The 24528-nt window shown below is 43.9% G+C and overlaps 1 protein-coding gene across 1 annotated transcript in view; it reads right to left on the bottom strand.

Moving 5' to 3' along the window:
• Positions 1–1115: 1115 nt before the first annotated feature.
• The window catches only part of lrrc42 (leucine rich repeat containing 42), a 23940-nt gene continuing 527 nt past the window's right edge, over positions 1116–24528 (bottom strand). The window contains exons 2-8 of the mRNA XM_070887224.1: positions 23867–24344; positions 21638–21769; positions 14089–14207; positions 9054–9142; positions 7208–7321; positions 6058–6133; positions 1116–2394 (exon numbers count right to left, since the gene is read on the bottom strand). Of these exons, the coding sequence (XP_070743325.1) occupies positions 2141–2394; positions 6058–6133; positions 7208–7321; positions 9054–9142; positions 14089–14207; positions 21638–21769; positions 23867–24333 (1251 nt within the window). The 5' untranslated portion in view covers positions 24334–24344 and the 3' untranslated portion in view covers positions 1116–2140. The remainder of the gene's footprint in view (positions 2395–6057; positions 6134–7207; positions 7322–9053; positions 9143–14088; positions 14208–21637; positions 21770–23866; positions 24345–24528) is intronic.

The following is a 24528-nucleotide window of genomic DNA, read 5'->3' as shown; positions in this document are numbered from 1 at the left end:
AGTTACACCAAGTATCATATCCACCATGGATCTCCCCAATTGACCCGGTCAAAGTTAGCATAAAGTGGAGGATTTTAGTCCCACCAGCCTCAATCGGAAAGTAGTTAAAAAAATTTGGATTAAAAAAGGTTCCCTCCATATCTTTGGGTTCAGGTCCTGATAGCAGCCTAGCTCTCCCCTTACCTCGTTGGCAGGGCCCACTCACTCCCTTCACGAGGTCCATATGTCCAATCACACTGGACATATCAGCCTCCAAACTTATACAAGGTCTCAATGAAGCTGAAACTCCCAGCACAGGGAGTCGCTGGCCCTTCTGACATAGGCAAACACGTTCCTTTCGGCCCAGACGGGGCCACCTGGAAACTACCTGCTCAGGTTTGGCCCTGATTTATCTGGAGCACAGCCCTTCTGCTATACTCCCACCAGAGTTACATTGCAAGTGCCCCAGAAGACCTGTGCATTTTTGGGGTCTCTGTTCAATGTTCAGCCCATACTGATTTTAGCTGGGGCAACAGTGAGGCTACAATTAGCTTCATTTACTCTGCCCCAACAATGTTCCTTAACCCTAACCTCAGTGCAATGCCTACAATTTCATAGAATTAAACAGCATGAGAGGCCGCCATTTGGCTCATTGTGCCTGCTCTGGCTCTTTGAAAGAGCTGCATTAAAAAAAAATCCTCATGTTACTTCTTTTTTGCCAATTACCTTAAATCTGTGTCCTCTGGTTACCAACCCTGCTACCAATGGAAACAGTTTCCCATTTACTCCATCAAAACCCTTCATAGTTTTGAACACCTATCAAATCACCCCTTAACCTTCTCTACACCAAGGAGAATTTGAACCAGTAGGAGCCTCTCTACTTCACACATCAACCTTCCAGTAGTCTCTTTGGGGGGGATTAAAACTATAGGTAATTTCAAAACTATCCAAATTAATTTAATGTCGGAAACACAAAGCTGGCAGAGAGAAGTGGTTTTTATCCCATCAGGATTTGAATCTAGGTCTCGGTGAAAGTACAATGCGCTAACTCACTGCACAACCATGCCCCCTGACAATGTGTTTGCAAACTGTTGAATGACAACTATTTTTGAAATATTTACATCAAATTTCAGCACTGGGTTTAATTCACATTTATTCAAAAATCAGAGTCATTTTCTTTTACACAAAATGAAAATATCCTCCAGGGCATCAAACGTTAACAACTGTCAACCTGAACTCAAGTCACCTATTGCTTTTTATTACAAGACCTCACATCTACCCAGATACATCTGGAATTGTCCAAGTGCCGCCCAGTTATGCTTTATTTACAAATGCCTTTATTCAACTGGTTTTGCTCTGACAAGTCGGTGGCAAGGCAGATTGGAAATGAGCTTAGTGGATTTCCAAACAATGGTGTCCAAGTTAAGTAAAGGGCTTTAAATCATTAGCTGTCTCCAGTCTAGGGCTGGATTCAGTCCTGGACCCTTCTCTAAACAGAATCAACCTTCCTCGTGCCAAGTATCAGAGTTACGTTTACTTGCACAGAAAGGCAAGGGCCAGGAGATAAAATCTCCATGAAAAAAAAATCCCTCCAATGGACTAAATGCTCAAAAAACATCAACATTTAGTGCCACAGCTGTGTTGGGATAGATGTTTAATTCCTTCCTTCCCCGTCCCAACCTTCTGATCTTGGCTGTACCACTATGGAGAAGCACTGCAGAGGCTGGGCAGCCATCCACAGGAGGAGTGAAAATCAAAGGACATATCATCCATGGACTGCTGTTGGACATTTCTCAGTGAGTCATTTTCATTTATACAAAATGAAAGGAGAGGGGCACAGACACTCGGAATAAATTAAAAACTACAGTTCAGGGAGTATGAGATCATATAACTTGTACAAGCTAAAGATTTATTACTTGATTTCAGTTATCCATATCATTCAAAACAATTTAACTCAAAACTAAGATGAGAAATACATGTAATCGGAAACATTGTAAACTGACCGACAATACTTTCATTTTAGTCAGGCAAAGGTTGAACGTTGAAATCTTTCTTCATGGCGTGATTCAGTCATCTGGGCCCCGTTAGCCAGGGAACTGTCTAAAATCCTTTTCACATAGTTTGTGTGTGGAATAACTCTTGTAGGATGACAGGTTCCTCCTCAGTAACAGTTCAGCACGTCCCAGTCATCCAAGGTCAATTCAGCACGCTTGCGTTTCCCAAGAGGGGACGAACAACCAGTCACTTCAGCTCGGTCACCACGTCTCTTACTGACCCCTATTGCAGAGGTCATAGGGCACTGTACACAGAGATCCTGATTGGCTTTTCTGTGAAATTGCATCCTGATTGGGTCCTTGATTTGCATAGCATTTGAAAATCCATCAGTTCCTACATTGATCAATTTGTTTGTCCCATCTAGGAAATAAGTGAATGTGATTATATTTATAGAAATATAAATCAAAGAAAATTACAAGTTATTTTACAAATTAATATTGTCTGAGACGGTGCGGTACTGCAGTAGGAGCTGGATATGGATTAGTCCAACACTTCCTTGTACAGTAAATGCCATGTCAATGGGAGAGAAAACCCCTCAGATCAGCCAGGATTCCCATCCCCAATTTCCATGTAGTGACCTGGATGGTCGGTGTGTTTGGATAGAGTGCCCACTCTCAGTCAAATGGCCCGTTGACACTCACTGCCTTGGCTTACATGTGAAGAATGGCTATTGGGAGAGTTTCTAATGGGTAGCAAGTACCCATGAATGCATTTATCAACAAGAACCTGTACCTCCAGGAGAGGAGAAGACAAAACCGGCAAACAACAAAGCACACTTGATTGAAGTTGATAGAAAACATTTTCCTGGTGCTGAATACAAGGTATGTGGATGTGAGAGACAAATAGATTTAATAAATTAATGGCTCCTGGCGCAGAGCTTTGCGTAACAGGGTTGTATATCAGGAATTCAGGCGTAGAGGCTAGTGTGCTTCGCGTAACTTTCCGTCCATGAAAACGGATAGAAAATTTGACCGGGCACATTGACCTTCATTTCCAAATTCCCAATATGCACTCCACCATGCAAAGCTCTGTGCCAATTTGTGCTAATACATGGAAACTATAGAACAGCAAGTTTAACATTATAAGGAAATTGTTAGAAATGATATGGCGGATGAACATTTTGGAAAAGGAGAAAATGTTTAAGGCATGGATTCAGGAAATGGGGGTCATATTTAGCTAACCTAGAGTTTTGCAAACACATTACTGGCAGTGGAAATGCAGTTATTATATATTTGGACTCTCAAAGATTGAGAAAGTTTCAACTTGCAATTAGTGGTTAAGATAGGGAGTCACTGAAGAAGAGATAAAGTATGACACAGAATAAAGCTGGCATAGAAACAGAAAAAATAAATTGGAGCATTTTAGGTGGAAAGAAGCTATGGGCCCAAGTTTCCACACGATAAAAAACAGGCGCCCCTCCGAGCTGGGCGCCCGTTTTTCGCGCCTTAAAAAAAACCTCGCGATTCTGGAGCGTTCTGCAGTTCCTTGTCTGCCTGGCGCGGCGCCCGGGGGGGCGGAGCCTACACTCGCGCCGATTTTGTAAGTGGGAGGGGGCGGGTACTATTTAAATTAGTTTTTTTCCTGCCGACAACGCTGCGCGTGCGCGTTGGAGCGTTCGCGCATGCTCAGTGTGAAAAAAACATTGGCACTCGGCCATTTTTGTAGTTCTTTGTAGCTGTTTAATTTTTGAAAATTTTTAAAATAAAAGCACATTGCCAACAGCACATCTCACTGCAGCCTTCTCACTGTCTCCTTCCACCCCCGCGGGAAGAACGGGTGCCTCCCCCTCCCCCTCCCCCCCCCCCACGGGAAAAAACGGGTGCGTCCTCTCCCCTCCCTCCCCCGCGGGCAGAACGGGCGCCTCCTCTCCTCTCCTCGCGGGCAGAACGGGTGCCTCCCCCCCACGGGAAAGAACGGGCGCCTCCTCTCCCCTCCCCCTCCCCCGCGGGCAGAACGGGCGCCTCCTACCCCCCCCCCCCCACGGGAAAGAACGGGCGCCTCCTCTCCACTCCCCCTCCCCCGCGGGCAGAACGGGCGCCTCCTACCCCCCCCACGGGAAGAACGGGCGCCTCCTACTACCCCCGCGGGAAAGAACGGGCGCCTCCTCTCCCCTCCTGCGGGAAGAACGGGCGCCTCAGGCTGACTGCAGAATTCTCCGTGCCTGAAGCACTTTCACACAGGTAGGACGATGGTTTATTTAATCTTTTCTTTGCTTATAAATGTTTATTCAGGTTGGATTTATTTGTATAATATTTGTAGAAGTATAAATAAGGATTTATTGTAGAATTTAATGAGTTCCCTTCCCCTCTTCCCCCCCCCCCCCCCCCACCTCGTTCTGGACGCCTAATTTGTAACCTGCGCTTGATTTTTTAATGTGTAGAACAGGTTTTTTCAGTTCTACAAAAATCTTCACTTGCTCCATTCTACTTTAGTTTGGAGTACGTTTTCACTGTGGAAACTTTGAAATCAGGCGTCAGTGGCCGGACACGCCCCCTTTTGAAGAAAAAATTCTGTTCCAAAGTAGAACTGTTCTACCTGACTAGAACTGCAGAAAAAAAAATGTGGAGAATTGCGATTTCTAAGATAGTCCGTTCTCAACCAGTTGCTCCTAAAAATCAGGCGCAAATCATGTGGAAACTTGGGCCCTATGAGTGGTGTATCCCAGGGGTCAGTCTTGGGAGCCTTGCTATTTATAATATGGCAATGACTTGGATAAGGGAATCCTAAGCAACATCTCCCAGTTTGAAAATGGCACTAAAGAGATAAGGCAAATAAGGAGAAACAATGCAACCAGATCAGAAACATTGATATCTTTTAGATAAGTGGGCTAACAGGTAGCAAATGCAATTCAATGTGGTTCAGTGTTAAATAATTAGCATAGAAGCAAAGTAGAAGAGAAAGTATTTGTTAAATGCTGATCAGGAAAGGGTTCTGGCTTTATAACTAGACAAATAAAAAAAAACCATCAGCTTAACTGAAGCAAAACACGATGCAGGCACAGACGCAGACACGATGAGCCGAATGGCCGCCTCCTGTACCGTAAATTTCTATGATTCTATGAAAACGGTAAGATACTGGACTGCAAAGTATAAATCAAATGGGATGTATTCTTCCTGTAAAAAGCATTGGACAATCCCATCTGGAGTTGTAGGTTCTGTTCACTAATCAGAGAAATAAAATTATCACCCTTCAGAGGATACAAAGATGAACAATGAAGATATCAGGAATTTAAGATGTGGGAAAAATTAAGTTAGCATTATTTTCTCTGGATCTTCACTGAAGTTTCATGATTATGAAGCTAACTGACAACAATGACCTAAGTGGATTGTTAATTATGGTGAAGAACTCAAATACAAATACTGTGTTTCAGTTGAGATGTTAAACCGAGGCCCCTGTCTGCCTGTTCAGGGGGATGTAATGGATCTCGTGCCATTATTTGAAGAACAGGGCGTTCTCAAACAACATCACCAAAATTGATTAACTGTGGGACTCTGCTATGTGAAACCGAGTGCTGTGTTTGCCCACAAAACTACAGTGACTACACTTCTAAAGTAAATCAATGATTGTGAAGTCCTGAGGATTTGGCAAGGCACTGTATGGATGGAAGCTCTTTATTTCTCTCTTACCAGGGAATATAGGATATTTTGAAGAAGGAGGGATCTAAGGTAGTTTATTTATGCAGAGTTGTGAAAATCACTGAAGCAGACAGTATAATTCAATTGTGTAGACAATTAGATGTTTTTCTGGAGAAAGGATTGGGAAACAAGGTGAGAAGATGGGTAGGTGGGGTTGATCAATCAAAGTGGGATAAGCTTGTTAGCCCTAACTTGTTCCTAAAAATTCTACTGGCCCAACTGTAATGTGGAACTAGAGATCGTGTGATGTACACCATTGTATATCATATAAACAGTTTCCAATTTGATAGGATCCAGATCTAGGTGAAAATCAGCGCTATGCTGGTTTTCACAATGCTCCTCATAGATCAAGGCAGTAGCGCTGTCATACTCCCGCCAAGCTACTTACAGAATCGCTGTGCCACTGTTCTGCCGCTAATGTTCTCACATTGTCTAACAGACGTGCGCTCCCACTGATAAACCACCTGCAGTGCAAAAAAAATCAACTTATCAAAAATTCTAAGAGTATGAAAAATAAACTTTTTTTTAATAAAGTGTACCAATTGTTTTCTGGAGTAACAGAAATATCACTACAGATTGAAAAAATATAAATAGGTGTCTTTTTCAACAACTGAGTGACTTGCTGGGTCATTTTGGAGGGCATGAAGAATCAATCATGTAGTGTGTGATCTTAACTCATGCACTCAGAGGTGTTAGTCCAGTAACATAACCATTCTTTATAGGAAGAGGGGTTTTGCTCAGAAATGAAGAAAGCCAACACTGAACAAGTGGAATAAAGAACTTATTTAATTCATATTCTAGAGGTGAAAACACAAAAGCACAAATATATTTTCTTTACATTACAGTTTCCGAGTTTTAAAAGTTTCAGCACATTGTTCATGTGCAATATCCCAGACTATAATGGGTTGACAGAAAATGCAACTCTGCAGAGTGAATTTGTCTCAATTTCCCTTCTTCCCCACTCCAATCTGAGAAAATGCCCACTGCTGTGAAAATTTCATTTTGCAAATGCCTGAAACTCATCCAATTGAGACAAGTTCAAATGTCAAGGGAGCGATTCAAAGCAATGACTCCTCTGAACTATTGATGGAGCCACTGAAACATTGCCAATTAAAGGGATTTTGTCACTGGAGAATGAAGCACTTTCTATTTCAGGCACTCGGCATCAGCATCAAGAGCTCCCAGATCAGGTTCAGTATTAGCCAGCTGCTGGGTAAAGTTCTCTCTACTCTGCCCCAACAATGCATCTTATCAACCTCAGAAGAGTAACCTACAAGGTTATGTGGCTTTGCTGAGATAGTCTAATTAGTGCTAATTTAGCAGTAGTTTTATTCTGTGGGCCAACAGCCAGGAAGACCTCATTTCGCATAGGACCCTGACAAGCAGGAGTCTTTCATCCTATTAAATTGGGACAGTGTTGAAATCAGGTCTCAGAACTGAACCACTGAAACACGAGTCGCCATATTGCAGTTTTCAAATCCAGCTCATATTTGTCAAATCATATTTGTAAATTGGAACACTTGTACCACACTCAGTACCTGCTCTGCCCAGCCTTCTGTTCTGCAGCACGAGTGCTCAAACTCCTTCAGAGGCTCGCCAGCAGGAAACAGCGACAATTTGCTCCGAATCGTTTGGATTGACGAACTATTGGGCTATTAACAAAGGAAAGTTAAAACTAATGAAAAACATATTTTTACACCATTAACTTTCTATAATTGGGAAAATCAGCCGTCTGGATATATTGGTGGGGCTGGTGACCTTATCGTAGCAGGAGGTGCGTGCGTCAGGTTACTGGAAGAAAATTGCACCAAAGATTGTAACATGACGATGGCTTGCTCCCCTGATGGCTCGACTGGTAAATGCATCACCCAATGTTACACAGACCAGGCTTGCTCCCTGGGTTGCACTGAGTTAGCTGATCTTTATCAGGACAGTAGCTGAGGTATTACAATAGGTCTCAGCACCCTTGGACAGAGGAAAAGGGGGAAAAAAAAAGGGGAAGAAAAAAAAATCACCCAAGCTTCCTGTCCCTGATCAACAGCTAACAAACTCCACTGGAAATCATGTGTGTCAATATGGGTGAGGACAAAACCAGGTTTGGCTGTGCTGCACCTGCCAATGAATAAACTTGACTACCAACTTTCACTGGTCTCAGACAAGAAAAATGGCCACTAAGGCAAGGTACCAAAAGGTAGGTGGTGTGTGTGGAACCGCACTGCAAGAATCAATGCCTTTAGGAGAGGAGGGAGAGGGGAAAAATGAAACAAAAAGGGCAGGGCAGTTGCATCAAAATCAGAATAAGGACTACACGGAAACAGTTACAAGGTAGTCATTCGACAGAGGGGGTCAGATCAGAAACCCCGAGAGAAAAGCTCGAGAGCTTAACGGTCACCCAAACCAAGAGATTAAATTACAACCTGAAATAACAACTTACATTTATATCGTGCCTTTAACATAGTAGAACGCCTCAAGGCACTTCACAGGAGCGTTATCAAACAAAATTGGACACCGAGCCACATAAGGAGATATTGGGACAGATGACCAAAACTTGGTTTAAGGAGCATCTTAAAAGGAGGAGCGAGAGATAGAGTAGGGCAGATGTTTAGGGAGGGAATTTAGAACCTAGGGCCTTGGCAGCTAAAGGGACGACCGCCAATGGTGAAGCGGTTAAAACAGGGGAAGTGCAAGAGGCCAGAATTGGAGGAGCGCAGATATCTCGAAGGTTTGTAAGGTCGGAGAAGACCACAGAGATAGGGAGGGGTGAGGCCATGGAGGGATTTGAAAACAAGGAAGAGAATTTTAAAATTGAGGCGTTGCTGTACCAGGAGCCAATGTACGTCAGTGAGCACACGGGTGATGGGTGACTTAGTGCAAGTTAGAATATGGGCAGCAGAGTTTTGGATGAGCTCAAGTTTATGTAGGGTAGAAGATGGGAAGCCTCAGGAGAGCATTGGAATAGTCAAGTCTAGAGGTAACAAAGGCCCGGAAGAGGGTTTCCAGCAGATGAGGCAGAATCGGGCAACGTTATGATGGTGGAAGTAGGCGTTCTTGGTGATGGAGTGGATATGTAGTCGGAAGCTCATCAGAGTCAAACACCAAGGTTGCAAATGGTCTGGTCCACTTTGGTTTCTGTTTTATAATATTTACTGTTTCAGTTGACATGGGAATTTAATTCAGCATTAAACAGTTTTTTTGTTGCCAACGTTACATGTGTTCTGTATCCCCAATATGCGATGGAGGGTTAACAAGACACCATTAAGGTTTAAGAAATCCGTGACTGATTTCCAAGAAATTCTGCATCAAATATATATTATGAAAGGGAATGAGTTTCAGTTTGGATACCAGAGATAACAGTATATTAAATGGGAAACTATCTATCCTCACCGTAACACCAGTTCCCGAGATATCCAGAGCCCTCAGCTTTGAAAAGCAACACAGATACCGCATGCCATGCTCACTGATTCTGGGGTTTCCTGGTGTAGAAGAAACAACAGTGCAGATTGGTTTCTGTTTAAGGATCCTACTGCAAGAACTCTCTGAACAAACTTACCACTGTTGCTCCAGGAATATTTCTGAGGTTAATTGACAACATCCCAGAATGTTAATTTTACTTTATTCCATATTTTGTGGCAGACAAAGCATCACAACTTTTTGTTGCCTTTGTTTTTGGAATGTGGACGACTGGCATTTATTGCCCATCCCCGGTTGCTCGGAGAAGCTGGTGGTGGGCCTTCATCGAGAAGTTTTCATAACCGAATGATTTAAAAGTCGACCACACAGTGTGGGACTGTGAACCAATTGGCTTTTTAACAACAATATTCAGCTTCCAAAATAATGTTTTCTGTTCCCAGCTCACAAGTTACTAGATTTATTGAATTCAATTTCACAACTTGGCATAGTGGAATTTGAACACTGATCTTTGGATTGATAGTCCATAACCACACTTAATCTAAACTTAGTGTGGTTTATAGTTTGCTGAGAGCATACATACAGTAATGACCTCCATGTTTCATGTATTACATAGGAAAATAGTCCACGTTGTCCAAGGCCGTGCCGTGGATTTTGATGACCGGGGGTGCAGTGCTGTTAGGTGGGGTCTGGTTGGTGGAGGACCTTTGTCTTACAGATGTCTAGTGTCAGGCCTATGCTTTCGTACACCTTGGTGAAGATGTTGACGATGGTTTGGAGTTCGGCCTCTGAATGTGCGCAGACGTCTGTGTACTGTAGTTTGATGACAGAGGATGGATCCAGCCTGGAGGCGACGAAGGTTGAACAGGTTCCCATTGGTTCTATAGTTTAGTTCCACTCCAACAGGGAGTTTGTTGAGGGTGAGATGGCGCATTGCAGCGAGGTTGACGCAGCCCTGCTTGTCCTCGTTCCGGATGTGAATTGGGTCTGTGGTGGATCCGTTGGTCAGGATAAAGTACAACATCTCCACCGTCACCTGGAAATCCCTAGCCCAAAACCGCCCTCAGTGGAGGAAGAGCATCCGGGAGGGTGCTGAACACCTTGAGTCTCGTCGCCGAGAGCATGCAGAAACCAAACGCAGACAGCGGAAGGAGCGTGCGGAAAACCAGACTCCCCACCCACCCTTTCCTTCAACCACTGTCTGTCCCACCTATGACAGAGACTATAATTGCCGTATTGGACTGTATAGTCACCTGAGCACTCACTTTTAGAGTGGAAGCAAGTCTTCCTCGATTTCGAGGGGCTGCCGATTATGATTACATAGGATACGCAGCACAGAAACGAGCCATTCGGCTCAGTCCATGCCGGTGTTTATGCTCCACTCAAGCATCTTCCCAGCTTTCCTCATCTAATTCTATCAGCATAAACCTCTATTCCCTTCTCCCTCATATGCTTGTCTAGTTTCCCCTTAAATGCATCTATACTATTCGCCTCAACTAATCCTTATAATAGTTACTTCCACATTCTCACCACTCTCTGGATAAAGAAGTCTGTTCTGAATTCCCCATTTGATTTCTTGGTGACTATTTTATGTTGATGGCCTCTTGTTATGCTCTTCCCCACAAGTGGAAACACTCTGTGTCTATCAAAACCTATCATAATTATAAAGACCTCTATTAGGTCACCTCTCAGCTTTCTCTTTTCAAGAGAAAAGAGACCCTGTTCATCTTTTCCTGATAGGTATAACCTTGCAGTTCTGGTATCATCCTTGTAAATCTTTTTTGCACCCTCTCCTGTGCCTCTATATCCTTTTTATAATATGTGACCAGAACTGTAGACTGTACTCCGTGTTGTCTAACCAAGGTTTGATACAGGTTGAGCTCAACTTCTCTACTTTTCAATTCTATCCCTCTAGAAATAAACTCTTATTTCTATGTATGTTGAAGTTTCAGTGACTCAAGCCATCATATTTGCTGAATTATTGCAAACTACAAGCAATCCCCAACATTACAATAATTTCAGCACAGGCCAGGGATCAAACGTGAGAACTTCTGGTTTATATTATTCATTGCCACTGTGGATAGTGCACTTACCCACTAAATCATCTGCAAAGTCTCATAACTATAATTTAATGGTTAATTCAAACAATATTAATTCCCTTTTTTGTGACACATGTAACTAGAAATAACCATTTCAACCTGCACTAAAGAGTCAGAAGACTGTGGGTTGAAGCCCCACTCGAGACTTGGGCACAGAGTTTAGGCTGACACTTCGGTGTAGAACTGAAGTGCTATCTTTCAGATGAGACATTAAACCAATTGATTACATAATAAGAACATAAGAATTAGGAACAGGAGTAGGCCATCTAGCCCCTCGAGTCTGCTCCGCCATTCAACAAGATCATGGTTGATCTGGCCGTGGACTCAGCTCCACTTACCCGCCCGCTCCCCATAACCCTTAATTCCCTTATTGGTTAAAAATCTATCTATCTGTGATTTGAATACATTCAATGAGCTAACCTCAACTGCTTCCTTGGGCAGAGAATTCCACAGATTCACAAGCCTCTGGGAGAAGAAATTCCTTCTCAACTCGTTTTAAATTGGCTCCCTGTATTTTGAGGCTGTGCCCCCTAGTTCTAGTCTCCCCGACCAGTGGAAACAACCTCTCTGCCTCTATCTTGTCTATCCCTTTCATTATTTTAAATGTTTCTATAAGATCACCCCTCATCCTTCTGAACTCCAACGAGTAAAGACCCAGTCTACTCAATCTATCATCATAAGGTAACCCCCTCATCTCCGGAATCAGCCTAGTGAATCGTCTCTGTACCCCCTCCAAAGCTAGTATATCTTTCCTTAAGTAAGGTGACCAAAACTGCACGCAGTACTCCAAGTGAGGCCTCACCAATACCCTATAAAGTCTGCCCTGTAGGTGGGCGTAAAGGACCTCATGGCAATACTTGAAGAGTTGCAGGGCAATGTTCTCTTATTTTTTTTGGTGCGTGGGCCTTATAACTGGCTGTGCTGCCCATTCAAATTTTCACCTATCGCTATCGTTTTCGCCAAAAAAAACTCGAAAGCTGAAAATCCGGCTTCATTTGGGAGAAATTGCGCTTCAGCTTTCGAGTTTCTTTTGGCGAAAACGATAGCAATACGTGAAACTTATTGTTTTCACTGCACTGCCGTTTTTAGGCTGGACTTTCGTGTTTTACATCTGTGCATCGGTAAGGGAGCATTGCACGAGGATTCGCGCCGTAAAAACGCAAGTTTCAACAAATTTAGTCCGGGGCCGGGAGCACTGCAGAAAGGCCTTGGGAGGGGGGAAAAAATTTTTTGAAAAAAACATTCACAAAACCCTTAAGCTAGCAAATCGCTGAAAAAGAATGAATAAAAACTTTGGGCTCAATTTTCCCCAGTATTTGCGCCGTTTTCTTTTGGAGTAGGCTGCTTTTTCTGGCCTAACTTAAAATTCCCCAGTATCCCCAATCAATTTGCACCAGCATAACTCAGTTAGTCACATTTTTTTTTTAAGATATGTTTTTTTTCCCCTCGAAAGCGGGCGTTACCAACCACCTACGCCAATTCTGGCCATTTAGGCAACTTTGGCCAGCTAATAGTTACTCCATTTCTACTTAGGCCAGCGTATGTGGCCTCTTGAGAAATCCCTTGCGGAGAGTTAAAGAAATCAGCACAGGTAAGTAAATCGGAGGCCATTTGGCCTGGGCTGGGGCGGGAAGCGGAGCAGACCTGGACCGGCATGAAATCGGGGGCCACAGAGTGGCAGGAAGGCACCAGAGAGGCTCAGCTGGGGAGGGTACTCACCGCAGCTGACCAGGAAGGCATCTCATTCGGAGCTCTATTGCGCATGCACAGCCATTTCAGCGACATCAAGAACTGCAGTTTTTCCCCCTGCGCATGCGCAGAAGGCCCGGCTCCTTTTTCCAGCACAGACGCAGGCTCCACCACCCCGAGGCAAGTCTCCATGCTGCGCGGCTGCAGATTAGAGGCCAAACATCGGGGAAACTTCGGAGATTTTTTTCTGGAGCATCTATTTATCTAATTAAGCGGCGCAACTCAGGCAATACGCCAGAAAATGGGCTCGGGGAAAACTGAGCCCTTTAATTTACCTTTTTTGCAGGTTTTCATACGTACCGCTGCTGGCAGGGCTGTCCTGTCGGTATTCTGGGCATGGCGTACAGGTCGGGAGAGCCGAAAGTTGGACGCAAACGGCGTCGTTGCACATCGGCGCTCCTCTCCCCGGCAGTACGTCCCATCGCCGCCGCAAATAGGTACCCGAGGATCCCGCATGGGCTTTGCGACCGGGTTTTCGCCGCGGAGGTTCAAATCACGGTGAAAAGCTGGTTGCAAACTTCTCAAAAATCCGGCCCTATCTTTCTTACACTTGCATGCTGCTTTATGTAGTTCAGTACTTGATTGAATGGTGATCAGGTGAAGTCAGAATTAAACTCATTTATTTCTTCCAAAATGAAGGGGTAACAACATTTCAATGATGCTGTAACAACATTTCAAAAATTGGCATCACAAGTTATTTTAATTCCAGTAGAATTTGCACACCATCTGTAGCAGATATACTTAAAAAACCATTTGCATTTTAAGAAACTGACAGGGACTGACTCTAATCCACAAAATAAGGGAATGTCAAGATGCAAGTGCAGTCATTACAAAAAGGTGTGCACAGTTTGTTCTATAATAAAGTACAATGAGAATCAAAGCAAGGAACATTTTGCCAGCACAAATACCAAACATACTGCAGTTAAACCTTTTCTACAGACCCACACAAAATTTCAAGATAGAAAAAATATGAATGTTGGAAATGCACAACGGGCCAGCCAGCATCTTAAAGACAGGCTATCGTCGCCAGAGAGTCCCACTCAACACATTAACCCATTGTGTGCTGTATATATATTCAACATTTTCTGTCTTTATTTTGCACTGAAAGCCTTTTGTAATTGCAAAAAGTCAACCGGAGTTATCTGGAACTCCCATAAACTTACCAGACAGATCCAGCACTTCCAAATCATCTAAACCCTTCTTTACCACTCGGACGGGCGCAGTCATTTTCCGCAGACCATAGTCGGACAGGCCATTATCCCCAAGGTATAAGCAGATGAGACTGGAAGAAACGGGGACAGTGAAGGCGTGTGGGGGAGAAAGAGCGAGAAAAAGAAACGTCACAACCATTTTATCATCATCCAACGTGCAAGTGACCCATCACAAACCAGAATTAAGACAAATAGGGCTAGAATTTCCCGACATCACTGCCGCCGGATTCTTAGCAGTATTCCGGGGGTTGAGTCTTTTGAACTGCCGGAATACCGCTGCTGCGTGCACCCGCAATTTTCGGTGGTGGTGGCAAAGAGCCTAAAAGTCGATGAGCTGCTTACTAAAGGCAAGCAGCCCCCCTAGAAAATGCACTTTTTTTGTTCTCTGCACATGCATGGGCATTCTCCTGCAATTTCAGGGTCAAAGGTGATCCTGTGCATGCGCAGAGAACACAGTGTACTGGACATTTTGAGAGTGCAGAGGTGGGTCAATTTGAGGGAGAAGAGCTGTTTAATAAGATCTGATTATAAAAGGATTTTGAGGGATAATATTCAGTATTAATTGATAATATAACTTTTAACAATGAAAGTACATCATAAAAAAATAAAATAATTATTTAAATTTAAATATAAAAATATCAGTATGAAGAAGATGGAAAATCAAGCTATGGAAGTGGAAAGGGAGGTAGGAGAGAGGAGGAGGGCCGTTTGTTTCTCCGAAGAAGCCCAGGAATCATTGGTCCACGAAGTGGAGGCCCACTGTGATCAATTAACGCAGGGGTGGGCGAGGAAAACCTGCACCAAATGTGTATCAACGGTTATGGTGAGAGATCGCTGAGGCGGTGTCGTTCATCGCGCCCGTGATGCGGGGGCTGAATCAGTGCCGCAAACGGTGGAATGACATCGTTGGGATCTGCGAGAGTAAGTAATAACTTTTATCATGCACTGACTAATTACTCTTTAGTGCCACATTTTATTATGTTGTAAAGCTTGGTAACATTTTTTATTTCCCATCATCGATCTCATTGTGTTAGTCCTCTGTTCATCATGCAACACTCGAGTGCTAACAGAACTTAAATGGTACACTCGTTGACAAAAGGACTGGGGACGATTAACTGGTGATGTCTACCTATATATATTACATGTGTATGTATGTATTCCATATTAGTAGCTGTGAAATTAGTTTACACATTTTTGTGTCACCTTTGCAGAAAAAATGAGCCGGCAACAGGGTGGAGATCCGCAAAACAGGCGGAGGTTCGCCGAAGACTCTTCCATTAACAGACCTAGAGGAACGCGCTGCAGCCCTGACAGGAGCATATGATCGCACCGCCATGTGTGTTGGTGCCGAACCAGTTCTCCCGGAGGGCAAGTCTGCATAATCACTGGGCTGTACTGCGGTCATGTAATTCAATGTTATGCCAATATAATGTAGAATGTAATGTAATGCTGGGTGCACGAAATGTTGTTAGTTCTGACATGACTTTTTGGTTGATCATACTACCACTTGGAAAGCAAATTGTTTCAGACTCAAGTTTTGTTATGTCACGTAGTTTCTGTCTACTTTGCTTATGATAGTTTCATGTAATGATTCTCGGTAATGTACGTTTGTTCTCCACATAAGCCTGCGCAACGTGAATTGCTCTCATGTTATCTCTGACCCCTCCCCATCTCTGTCGCCAACCATTAATGTTATGTTTTTGCAGTTGCACAGGTGGAGCCACCTGCCCCTCCTAGAGAGGAGTCTTTGGAGGGAATAAGGAATGTACAGATGGTGGTGGAAGAGACGGTACTGCAGGAGCAGGAGGAGAACACTCCTCAAAACTTTGTCACAGTGGTGGTGCACGAGGAGGGAGAGGTGGCCGGACTTCAAAAGGTCCTTTCTACCTGTGGCCACCGGTTCCTCGTCGGAATCCAACTTTCCTGGATTCCGGTCCGAGGAAGCAGGACCAAGCGGAATGCAGCGGCACACACTGACCTCCATGCTTAATCCACAGCGGCTGGTCCGGCAAGGTGGGAACGCTGAGAGACGGGCCTGAACACGGTGGGATTGTCCAGGATGAGCATCAATTTGAGTCGAAAGTTCCTCCAGGCCATTGCTGGGTTGTCCACAAACATCGCGGCTTTAGCAGCCCATCAATCGGAGGACATGGCGGAGCAGATTGCCGCGGTGAGGGTGACTACCTAGACCGTCAATGCCAATGCTATGCGGCAATTGACGGTTGTGGGATATGGCACTGCACCCCAAGGTGCCATGCCACCAATGATGACAGCACCTGATCGTCGGGAGGAACTAGTTTCCTCTGACTTGGAAGATGGGTTCTCAGCACCCCCATCTTCTCCAGAGCCCCCAGACATAGTGCTGCCATTGTCACGCCTCCCCCCCCCCCCCACCCCCAACAGTCACGCTCGAGGTGCTCTGCTGCATGCCGTACTGGTCGTGACATGGGCAGGGCCAGGGGCATTGATAACGGGAGATGGGGGGAGGGGGGTCAGGGCCAAGGGTTGGGGGGATTCGGGAGGAAAGGTGTTGGAAAGGTGGCCGCAGGTAGAATCGTGGGAGGGTGCATGGATGGTATGAGTGTTGTTTTTACTGTTGTTGTTGATAATGTTTTGTTTTGTAAAATTGTCACTCAGAAGAATTATGTTATTTTATTACAGTGTTAAAGTTTAATAGAAATTACAAATTAAAAAAAATTATTCAACTGAACCATTCTTGTACTGTGTCTCACTCACTTCTGGGAAATTATGAGTAACAATCATTTTAAGGGTCAGCAATATTGGCAGTGAAACTACAGGCCCCATCTGTTTTAAAGCAATTATCCACAATATATTCAAAATCCCTTCATAACTACTCCAGAATTCACTCAAAATCAATGAAAATCACTAAAAAATACATTGCCTGCAAACTAATTGTAGTGACCCATAGTTGTCTTATAATTGAAATGTTCCTGATGTATAGATATAATCTAAACATAGGCATTTCCTAGGGAAAAATATCTCTCATATGACAACTTTTAGGAACGTGTCCCTGGTAACTGTCCTGTTTGACTGTTTGCCACATCTTAAGTTTTTAATATATCTATTAGAAACCAACCCACCAGTGGGGGAAAAAAATCCAAAATACAACAGAAAATGTGGAAAAAGCGCAATAGTCAGTGAAAATTTGTAACGAGAAAAGATCATTTATTATGCTTTGAATGTGACCCCTTCACTGGAGCTGAAAAATAAGTTAAAAATGTTTTCTTTCTTTCATTGTGTAGTATTTTCTGGTAATCATCTGAAGATTGTCATGTGTTAAAACAGCAGTAATTTAACAATTTGTCAAGGCTTCAACTCATGTCCAGTAACTCCCCCCCCACCCATCGACCAATGCTCAAATTGCCCGTCAACACTGACTACAAGAACATAAGAAATAGGAGCAGGAGACGGCCATACGGCCCCTCGAACCTGCTCTGCCATTTAATACAATCATGGCTGATCCGATCTTGGACTCAGGTCCACTTCCCTGCCCGCTCTCCATAACCCCTTATTCCCCTATTGTTCAAAAAACTGTCTATTTCTGACTTAAATTTATTCAATGTCCCAGCTTCCACAGCTCTCTGAGGCAGCGAATGCCACAGATCCATAACCCTCAGAGAAGAAATTTCTCCTCGTCTCAGTTTTAAATGGGCGGCCCCTCATTCTAAGATTATGCCCTCTAGTTCTAGAAACATAGAAAATAGGTGCAGGAATAGGCCATTCGGCCCCTCGAGCCTGCACCACCATTCAATAAGATCATGGCTGATCATTCCCTCAGTACCCCTTTCCTGCTTTCTCTCCATATACCTTTAGCCGTAAGGGCCATATCTAACTCCCCCTTGAATATATCCAATGAACTGGCATCAACAACTCTCTGCGGTAGAGAATTCCACAAGTTAACAACTCAGTGAAGAAGTTTCTCCTCATCTCGATCCTAAATGGCTTACCACTTATCCTTAGGCTGTGACCCCTGGTTCTGGACTTCCCCATCATCAGGAACATTCTTCCCACATCTAACCTGTCCAGTCCCGTCAGAATCTTATATGTTTCTATGAGATCCCCTCTCATCTTTCTAAACTCCAGTGTATAAAGGCCCAGTTGATCCAGTCTCTCCTCATATGTCAGTCCCGCCATCCCGGGAATCAGTCTGATGAACCTTCGCTACACTCCCTCAATAGCAAGAACGTCCTTCCTCAGATTAGGAGACCAAAACTGAACACAATATTCCAGGTGAGGCCTCACCAAGGCCCTGTACAACCTCAGTAAGACCTCCCTGCTCCTCTAGTCAAATCCCCTAGCTATGAAGCCAACGTACCATTTGCCTTCTTCACCGCCTGCTGTACCTGTATGCCAACTTTCAATGACTGATGAACTATGACACCCAGGTCACGTTGCACCTCCCCCTTTCCTAATCTGCTGCCATTCAGATAATATTCTGCCTTCGTGTTTTTGCCCCCAAAGTGAATAACCTCACATTTATCCACATTATACTGCATCTGCCATGCATTTGCCCAATCACCTAACCTGTCCAAGTCACCCTACAGCCTTTTAACGTCCTCCTCACAGCTCTCACCACTAGCCAGTTTAGTGTCATCTGCAAACTTGGAGATATTACACTCAATTCCTTCATCTAAATCGTTAATGTATATTGTAAAGAGCTGGGGTCCCAGCCCTGAGTCCTGCGGCACTCCACTAGTCACTGCCTGCCATTCTGAAAAGGACCCGTTTATCTCAACTCTCTGCTTCCTGTCTGCCAACTAGTTCTCTATCCACATTACCCCCAATACCATGTGCTTTAATTTTGCACACTAATCTCTTATGTGGGACCGTGTCAAAAACCTTTTGAAAGTCCAAATACACCACATCCACTGGTTCTCCCTTGTCCACTCTACTAGTTACATCCTCAAAAAATTCCAGAAGATTTGTCAAGCATGATTTCCCCTTCATAAATCCATGCTGACTTGGACCGATCCTGTCACTGCTTTCCAAATGCACTGCTATTTCATCTTTAATAATTGATTCCAACATTTTTCCCACTACTGATGTCAGGCTAACCGGTCTATAATTACCCGTTTTCTCTCTCCCTCCTTTTTTAAACAGTGGTGTTACATTAGCTACCCTCCAGTCCATAGGGAAGACTATCGACTCTAGATCAGTTGCTATCAGTGGAAACATCCTCTCTACATCCACCTTGTCAAGCCCCCTCATAATCTTATACATTTCGATAAGATCACCTCTCATTCTTCTGAATTCCAATGAGTAGAGGCCCAACCTACTCAACCTTTCCTCATATGTCAACGCCCTCACCTCTGGAATCAACCTAGTGCCTTCTCTGAACTGCCTCCAAAGCAAGTATATCCTTTCGTAAATATGGAAACCAAAGCTGCATGCAGTATTCCAGGTGTGGCCTCAGCAATACCCTGTACAACTGTAGCAAGATATCCCTGCTTTTATACTCCATCACCTTTGCAATAAAGTCCAAAATTCCACTGGCCTTCCTGATTACTTGCTATACCTGCATACTAACCTTTTGTGTTTCATGTACAAGTATCCCCAGGTCCCGCTGTACTGCAACACTTTGCAATCTATCTAGGCTTACACATGAGAATGTCTTCTTGGCTGAGGCAGTAAGGTGATTCACTGTACCCGCTGGGTCAGACTCCAGCAAGATTGAACATTTTCAGAACAGAAAAGTGTGGGGGGGGGGGGCGTGCATGGTAGTAACTCATCTTTATTAGGGGCAGATTTTGCAATAGAATAAAAATAATCAGCTGAACCCCTGCAAATTCAGGGGAAATATTTTGAAGCAATAGAATGTTACTGAACGAAACACTAGTGGTCTCTGAATTGTGAGTGAATGGCAACAGTTGGGAACCCTGCAAAAGCAAGGGAGGGTTTCTGTAAGATTTCAGAGTAATAATATTTATTTGAAAGCATGGCAAAATAAAATAAAAGACATGAAACAATTTGAAGAAGCCAGAAATTTAAACCTCAGTTTCAATATTTTCTATGAGGCCTCGAGATTGCTGGGCCGACTTATTATCGTTTGTTTCTGATCAAATGCTCCTGTTTCTTCTTGTCCTCGTTCAATATACATTGGGAGTGAAAGATAAACTAAAAATGCAGTCGTTTCCACACAGAGGAAAAAAAACAAAATGGAGGCATAACGCTGGGCCCAAGTAAGGCAAGTACATAAAAAATGGGCGGTTCCGATCCTGAACGATAACGAGCGGTAAAAAGGACATTTTTATGGAAATTAGCACTGCAGGGGAATTTTGTTCCATTTTTGGGTGGGAAACGTGCAGCAACAGCAGCAATCGTAGGCCGAAATTACTGCCGGCGATAATTGGGAGTAAAATGGGCGACAAATTGCCTTTTTGGCAAAAACAGGCAGTAACAGGACAATCCCAGGGGAAATTCTAGTCCTTAGAGTTTAGAGAGGAAGGACATTAAAAATATGATTTGATGAAGATGGACCATTAAACTGGGGGAGGAGAGCTTGGTTGTGTCACAACATTTTAAAGAGTTGGTGAGTACCATACTAGTATATCCTTGAACTTTGTATCACTCCCCGCAAGTGAGAAACACAAGCACAAATGGAACTGCGTTGCCTGGGCTTTATAGGCTGGATTAAAAGGATTCGAGTGGGCCCGAAATGACCCAGTTTGGATATCTCGCTAGAGAGGATGCTGCGGAAGTGTAACAGCGTTAGGCAGGTCAATCAGGATTTAATTTAAATATGAAGAGTAAATATTTTTTGCTAATACAAAATCAAAATACTGTAGATGCTGGAAATCTGGAAAAAAAATGAGAATGCTGGAAATACTCAGCAAGTCAGGCCTGTGGAGAGGGAGTGTTGTTTCAGGTCATTAACCCGAAATGTTAACTCTGTTTCTCTCTCTGCTGAGTATTTCCAACATTTTCTGTTTGTATTTAATACTTGTTGCTATATAGTTTTAGACAGTGTTGTTGGGTAAGGATATTACAGGCTGAACCCAGTAGGGTTACATATCACCGCAGATTTTAGATATATTTTAAAAAACTATGACGTAAAACTGCTTTGTTAAATGTTTAATATAGCACAAAACGCATCACAAGAATCTGATACTGGCATGAAATATACGTCAGTTTCAGTGCAAGAAGTTTCATCCTTTCATACTTCAGTTGTTTAATTTCTATTAAGATAAATCATTAACAGCACTGGTAAGTTACAGACCCTCATTTGTACTCCAATTATGTCCAGCAACACATTTACTCAGCTAGTGCATGCATTGATTCAATGGGTATCGAGCCATGCTTTTGCCCTGGAGGCTGATCTTAAGCCATCAAGTCATTTAAGGACTCTAGTACCAGTCAAGTATGTTGCTGAAGTGTTGAATCTGCTCAGGGTGTGGCACAGTGCCATGAAGGATTTATTTTAAATGGAATTGCTGAACGTTTCTCATGGTGGATAGAACAGAAACACTAACACATACTGTACCTCACTAGGGCTTCAGCTGTCAAGTGCTGTAGGAGCTCGTGTCCATCCCCCAGTTTACAGCTCGACAGATCCAGGCACGTCAAACCACTAAAAGACTGGATTTCTTCCAACTTTTCTGACACCATCAGAAATCTGCAAGGATTAAAGGCACCTTTGTAAAATGCTGGAGTGAATTAAGGTGAGAGATATCCATGCCTTCAGCGGCATCACTCTTTTGCTCTTTGACTTCACTGCCTGCATCAAGCACTCCCAGGTTAGCTGCAGAGCAGGTTTGATACAAACTAATCTTGCTCTACTTAGATCCAGCTTGATGATTGAACTTGGGGAAAGTGTTAGGGATAAGTGTTCCATTCTTTGGCCCCAGTTCAACTGATGTTCATCTTGAGGAGCACCAACATTCACCAAAAAGCTGTTCTGTCAATTATTTATCCCTAGTTGCAGATTGTAATTAAAGCCCAAGTAACTGATTGAAGAAAACAAAACAATTACAATGACTTAAAAAAAAAGGATATTACTTTAGTTAGTTCTGTGGCTGTTAGTAGCGAGGAATGGAACACTTTCCGTTTTGGACACTCAGTGCTCTTGGGTCAGGCACAAGTCATTTAGGTGCAGAATAAAGTCGTTCTACTCTGCCTCATCAATGTGCTTCATGCAAGCCTTATCCATTCTCCACACCAGCCATCATTGGCCTCTCTAAGCAATAGTTAATTATTACCAAATTAGGGGAGAGTTTTGTGTGGTCGGCCCCTGTCCAATAGTTGCTGCTGCTGCTGCTTCTTCTTAGGCGGTCCCTCGAATCGAGGATGACTTGCTTCCACACCAAAAAGTTCACAGGTGTTTCAATGAGGGACCTGATATTCTAAGTCCCGATCTACATATTGAAGGGTGGAAGATGCCTGTGCGTGGATTTTTTTAAACGTGTGGTGGCCATTGTACACCAGCCAGCACATGGGCATGGCAGAGTTAGGTCTTGGTCCAGTAGCAAGGATTAACCAAGATGACTAGAGACCAGCTCTACTGCACGGACCTAATGTGCACACATATCACAGTGTGGGCTGGCCTGTGCTGCCCCATTGCCCTCGCCTCTCCTGGGCCCCGATCAGGTTGCTCTACAATCTCTCGCCGCTCCTGCTGTACCTGCACACGCTCCAATCAGCGACCTGGGTTATGGTCCAATAGCAAATGAATTGAGACTGCCCAAGCTTTTTTTCATGCAGGGCTCTTACAGTCAGAAAACAGAAGGGACGTTCATCAAATTAGTCTTGGCTGGATTTATGCTCTGGTCCCAGAGGTGAAACACCGGTGTCTAACACTACATCATATGGTCCCAAACTGTAATGATTTTGTCAGAGAACAATGATGTAACTTACATCTCATTCATGTCAGTGATGGTAACCAAACTGGAATGGTGCCATAGAGCAGCAAGAGGTAGGTCTGATTGCTTCACTTCACTTGGGCCCTTGATCTTAGCTGTACTATGGCAGGGAGGTGCCTGGCCTGCATATTGCATCTAAGCAGCGAGATTGGAGGCAGAACAGCCACCTAGACATTTGCACGCAGGTCCTAACAGCCAGGTGTACGACAGCAATTGGCAGAGCCTTGGAGGCAGATCATTCGCCTGCCCTCTCAGCTGTGGGAGGTCCCTGGTCTGATGAAAGCAGAAAATGGGAAGGACAAGAGAAAGGGAAAGATTTCAAACTCTTATTTAAAGAGGTCACTAAATTATCAAACACAATAACCATTGGACACAGCCAATATGTAATGAAGCAGTTCTATTGTGCTGTGAACTACGAAACATCTTACATCTTTGCCCCAACCAATTTGAACTCTTTTGAAGATGCAGTTTCACACTGGGGAAAGTGCCTTTCCCAAGTGGCCATTTTTTGTGTGTGACACACTGGGTGTCATCAGGCTACTTTACTGGGACTGGGGTTGGGGGCGGGGGAGAGAACATTACAACCAAGCTCTCCAGGAGCAGTTACTGGATAGCAACCAGGAACAAGACTCATGGGCCCATTTTCTTAAGTTAGGGACACAGACCAATTCTAGCTCCACTAGTTGAAACAAATACAGAAACCATTGGAATCACAACAGGTCAGTCAACATCTGTGGAGGGAACAGACAAGTTAACGTTTCAGGTACAGACCCTTTCTGAATTCCACAGATGCCGACATGTAGGGTTCTGAATTCTCAATACTGTCACATCAGATCAGATAGGAAAGACTGTACCTTTCTCGTAAACACAGGGACTGGAGCACAAGACTTCCATAGGCCTCACTGAATATAAACAGAGCCTTGGTACTTGTGCCGGGGTCAATAAATTTCTTTCTTGCTTCTACTGCAGTGAAAAGTTTTTCAGCAATCTGCTCTGGGAAGCCAATTAATGAGTCAACGTGCTGTATGTTGTCAGCTATAAAACCAAGCACCACGTCAAAAAGTGACTTGGGAGAATAGCGAAGATTCCCTTCCTTTGTGTAAGTGAAGACAATGTGATCAGTCCTGCAAGCGTTTGGCTTGTCTCCATCTTCGATACACAATTTAACAGTGAAACTCTTTTGAAACAGTCGCAGTGACTTGGGTTTTCCAGTGCTTGCCTTCAAGTTTGAAGCACCATTTAACAGGTGCAGTTGTCCCTGTTCACGCACATAGATAGGTCCAAATTCAAACGCAGGACTTGTATTGGTGTATGAAGACATTGGAAGACAATCTGAAAAATTAAAATTTATATAATTTAAAAAAATGTAAGGGGGGTTGAGAGGGGAGTGAGGGTGAGAGGGGGGGGGAGTGAGGGTGAGAGGGGGGGGAAGTGAGGGTGAGAGGGGGGGGAGTGAGGGTGAGGGGGGGGAGTGAGGGTGAGGGGGGGGGGAGTGAGGGTGAGAGGGGGGGGAGTG

Source organism: Pristiophorus japonicus, chromosome 8, assembly GCF_044704955.1.
Source record: "Pristiophorus japonicus isolate sPriJap1 chromosome 8, sPriJap1.hap1, whole genome shotgun sequence".
In the NCBI taxonomy this organism is placed as follows: Eukaryota; Metazoa; Chordata; class Chondrichthyes; family Pristiophoridae; genus Pristiophorus; species Pristiophorus japonicus.
The sequence above is the reverse complement of the archived record's forward strand: the minus strand, read 5'-3'. Positions and strand labels throughout refer to the sequence as shown.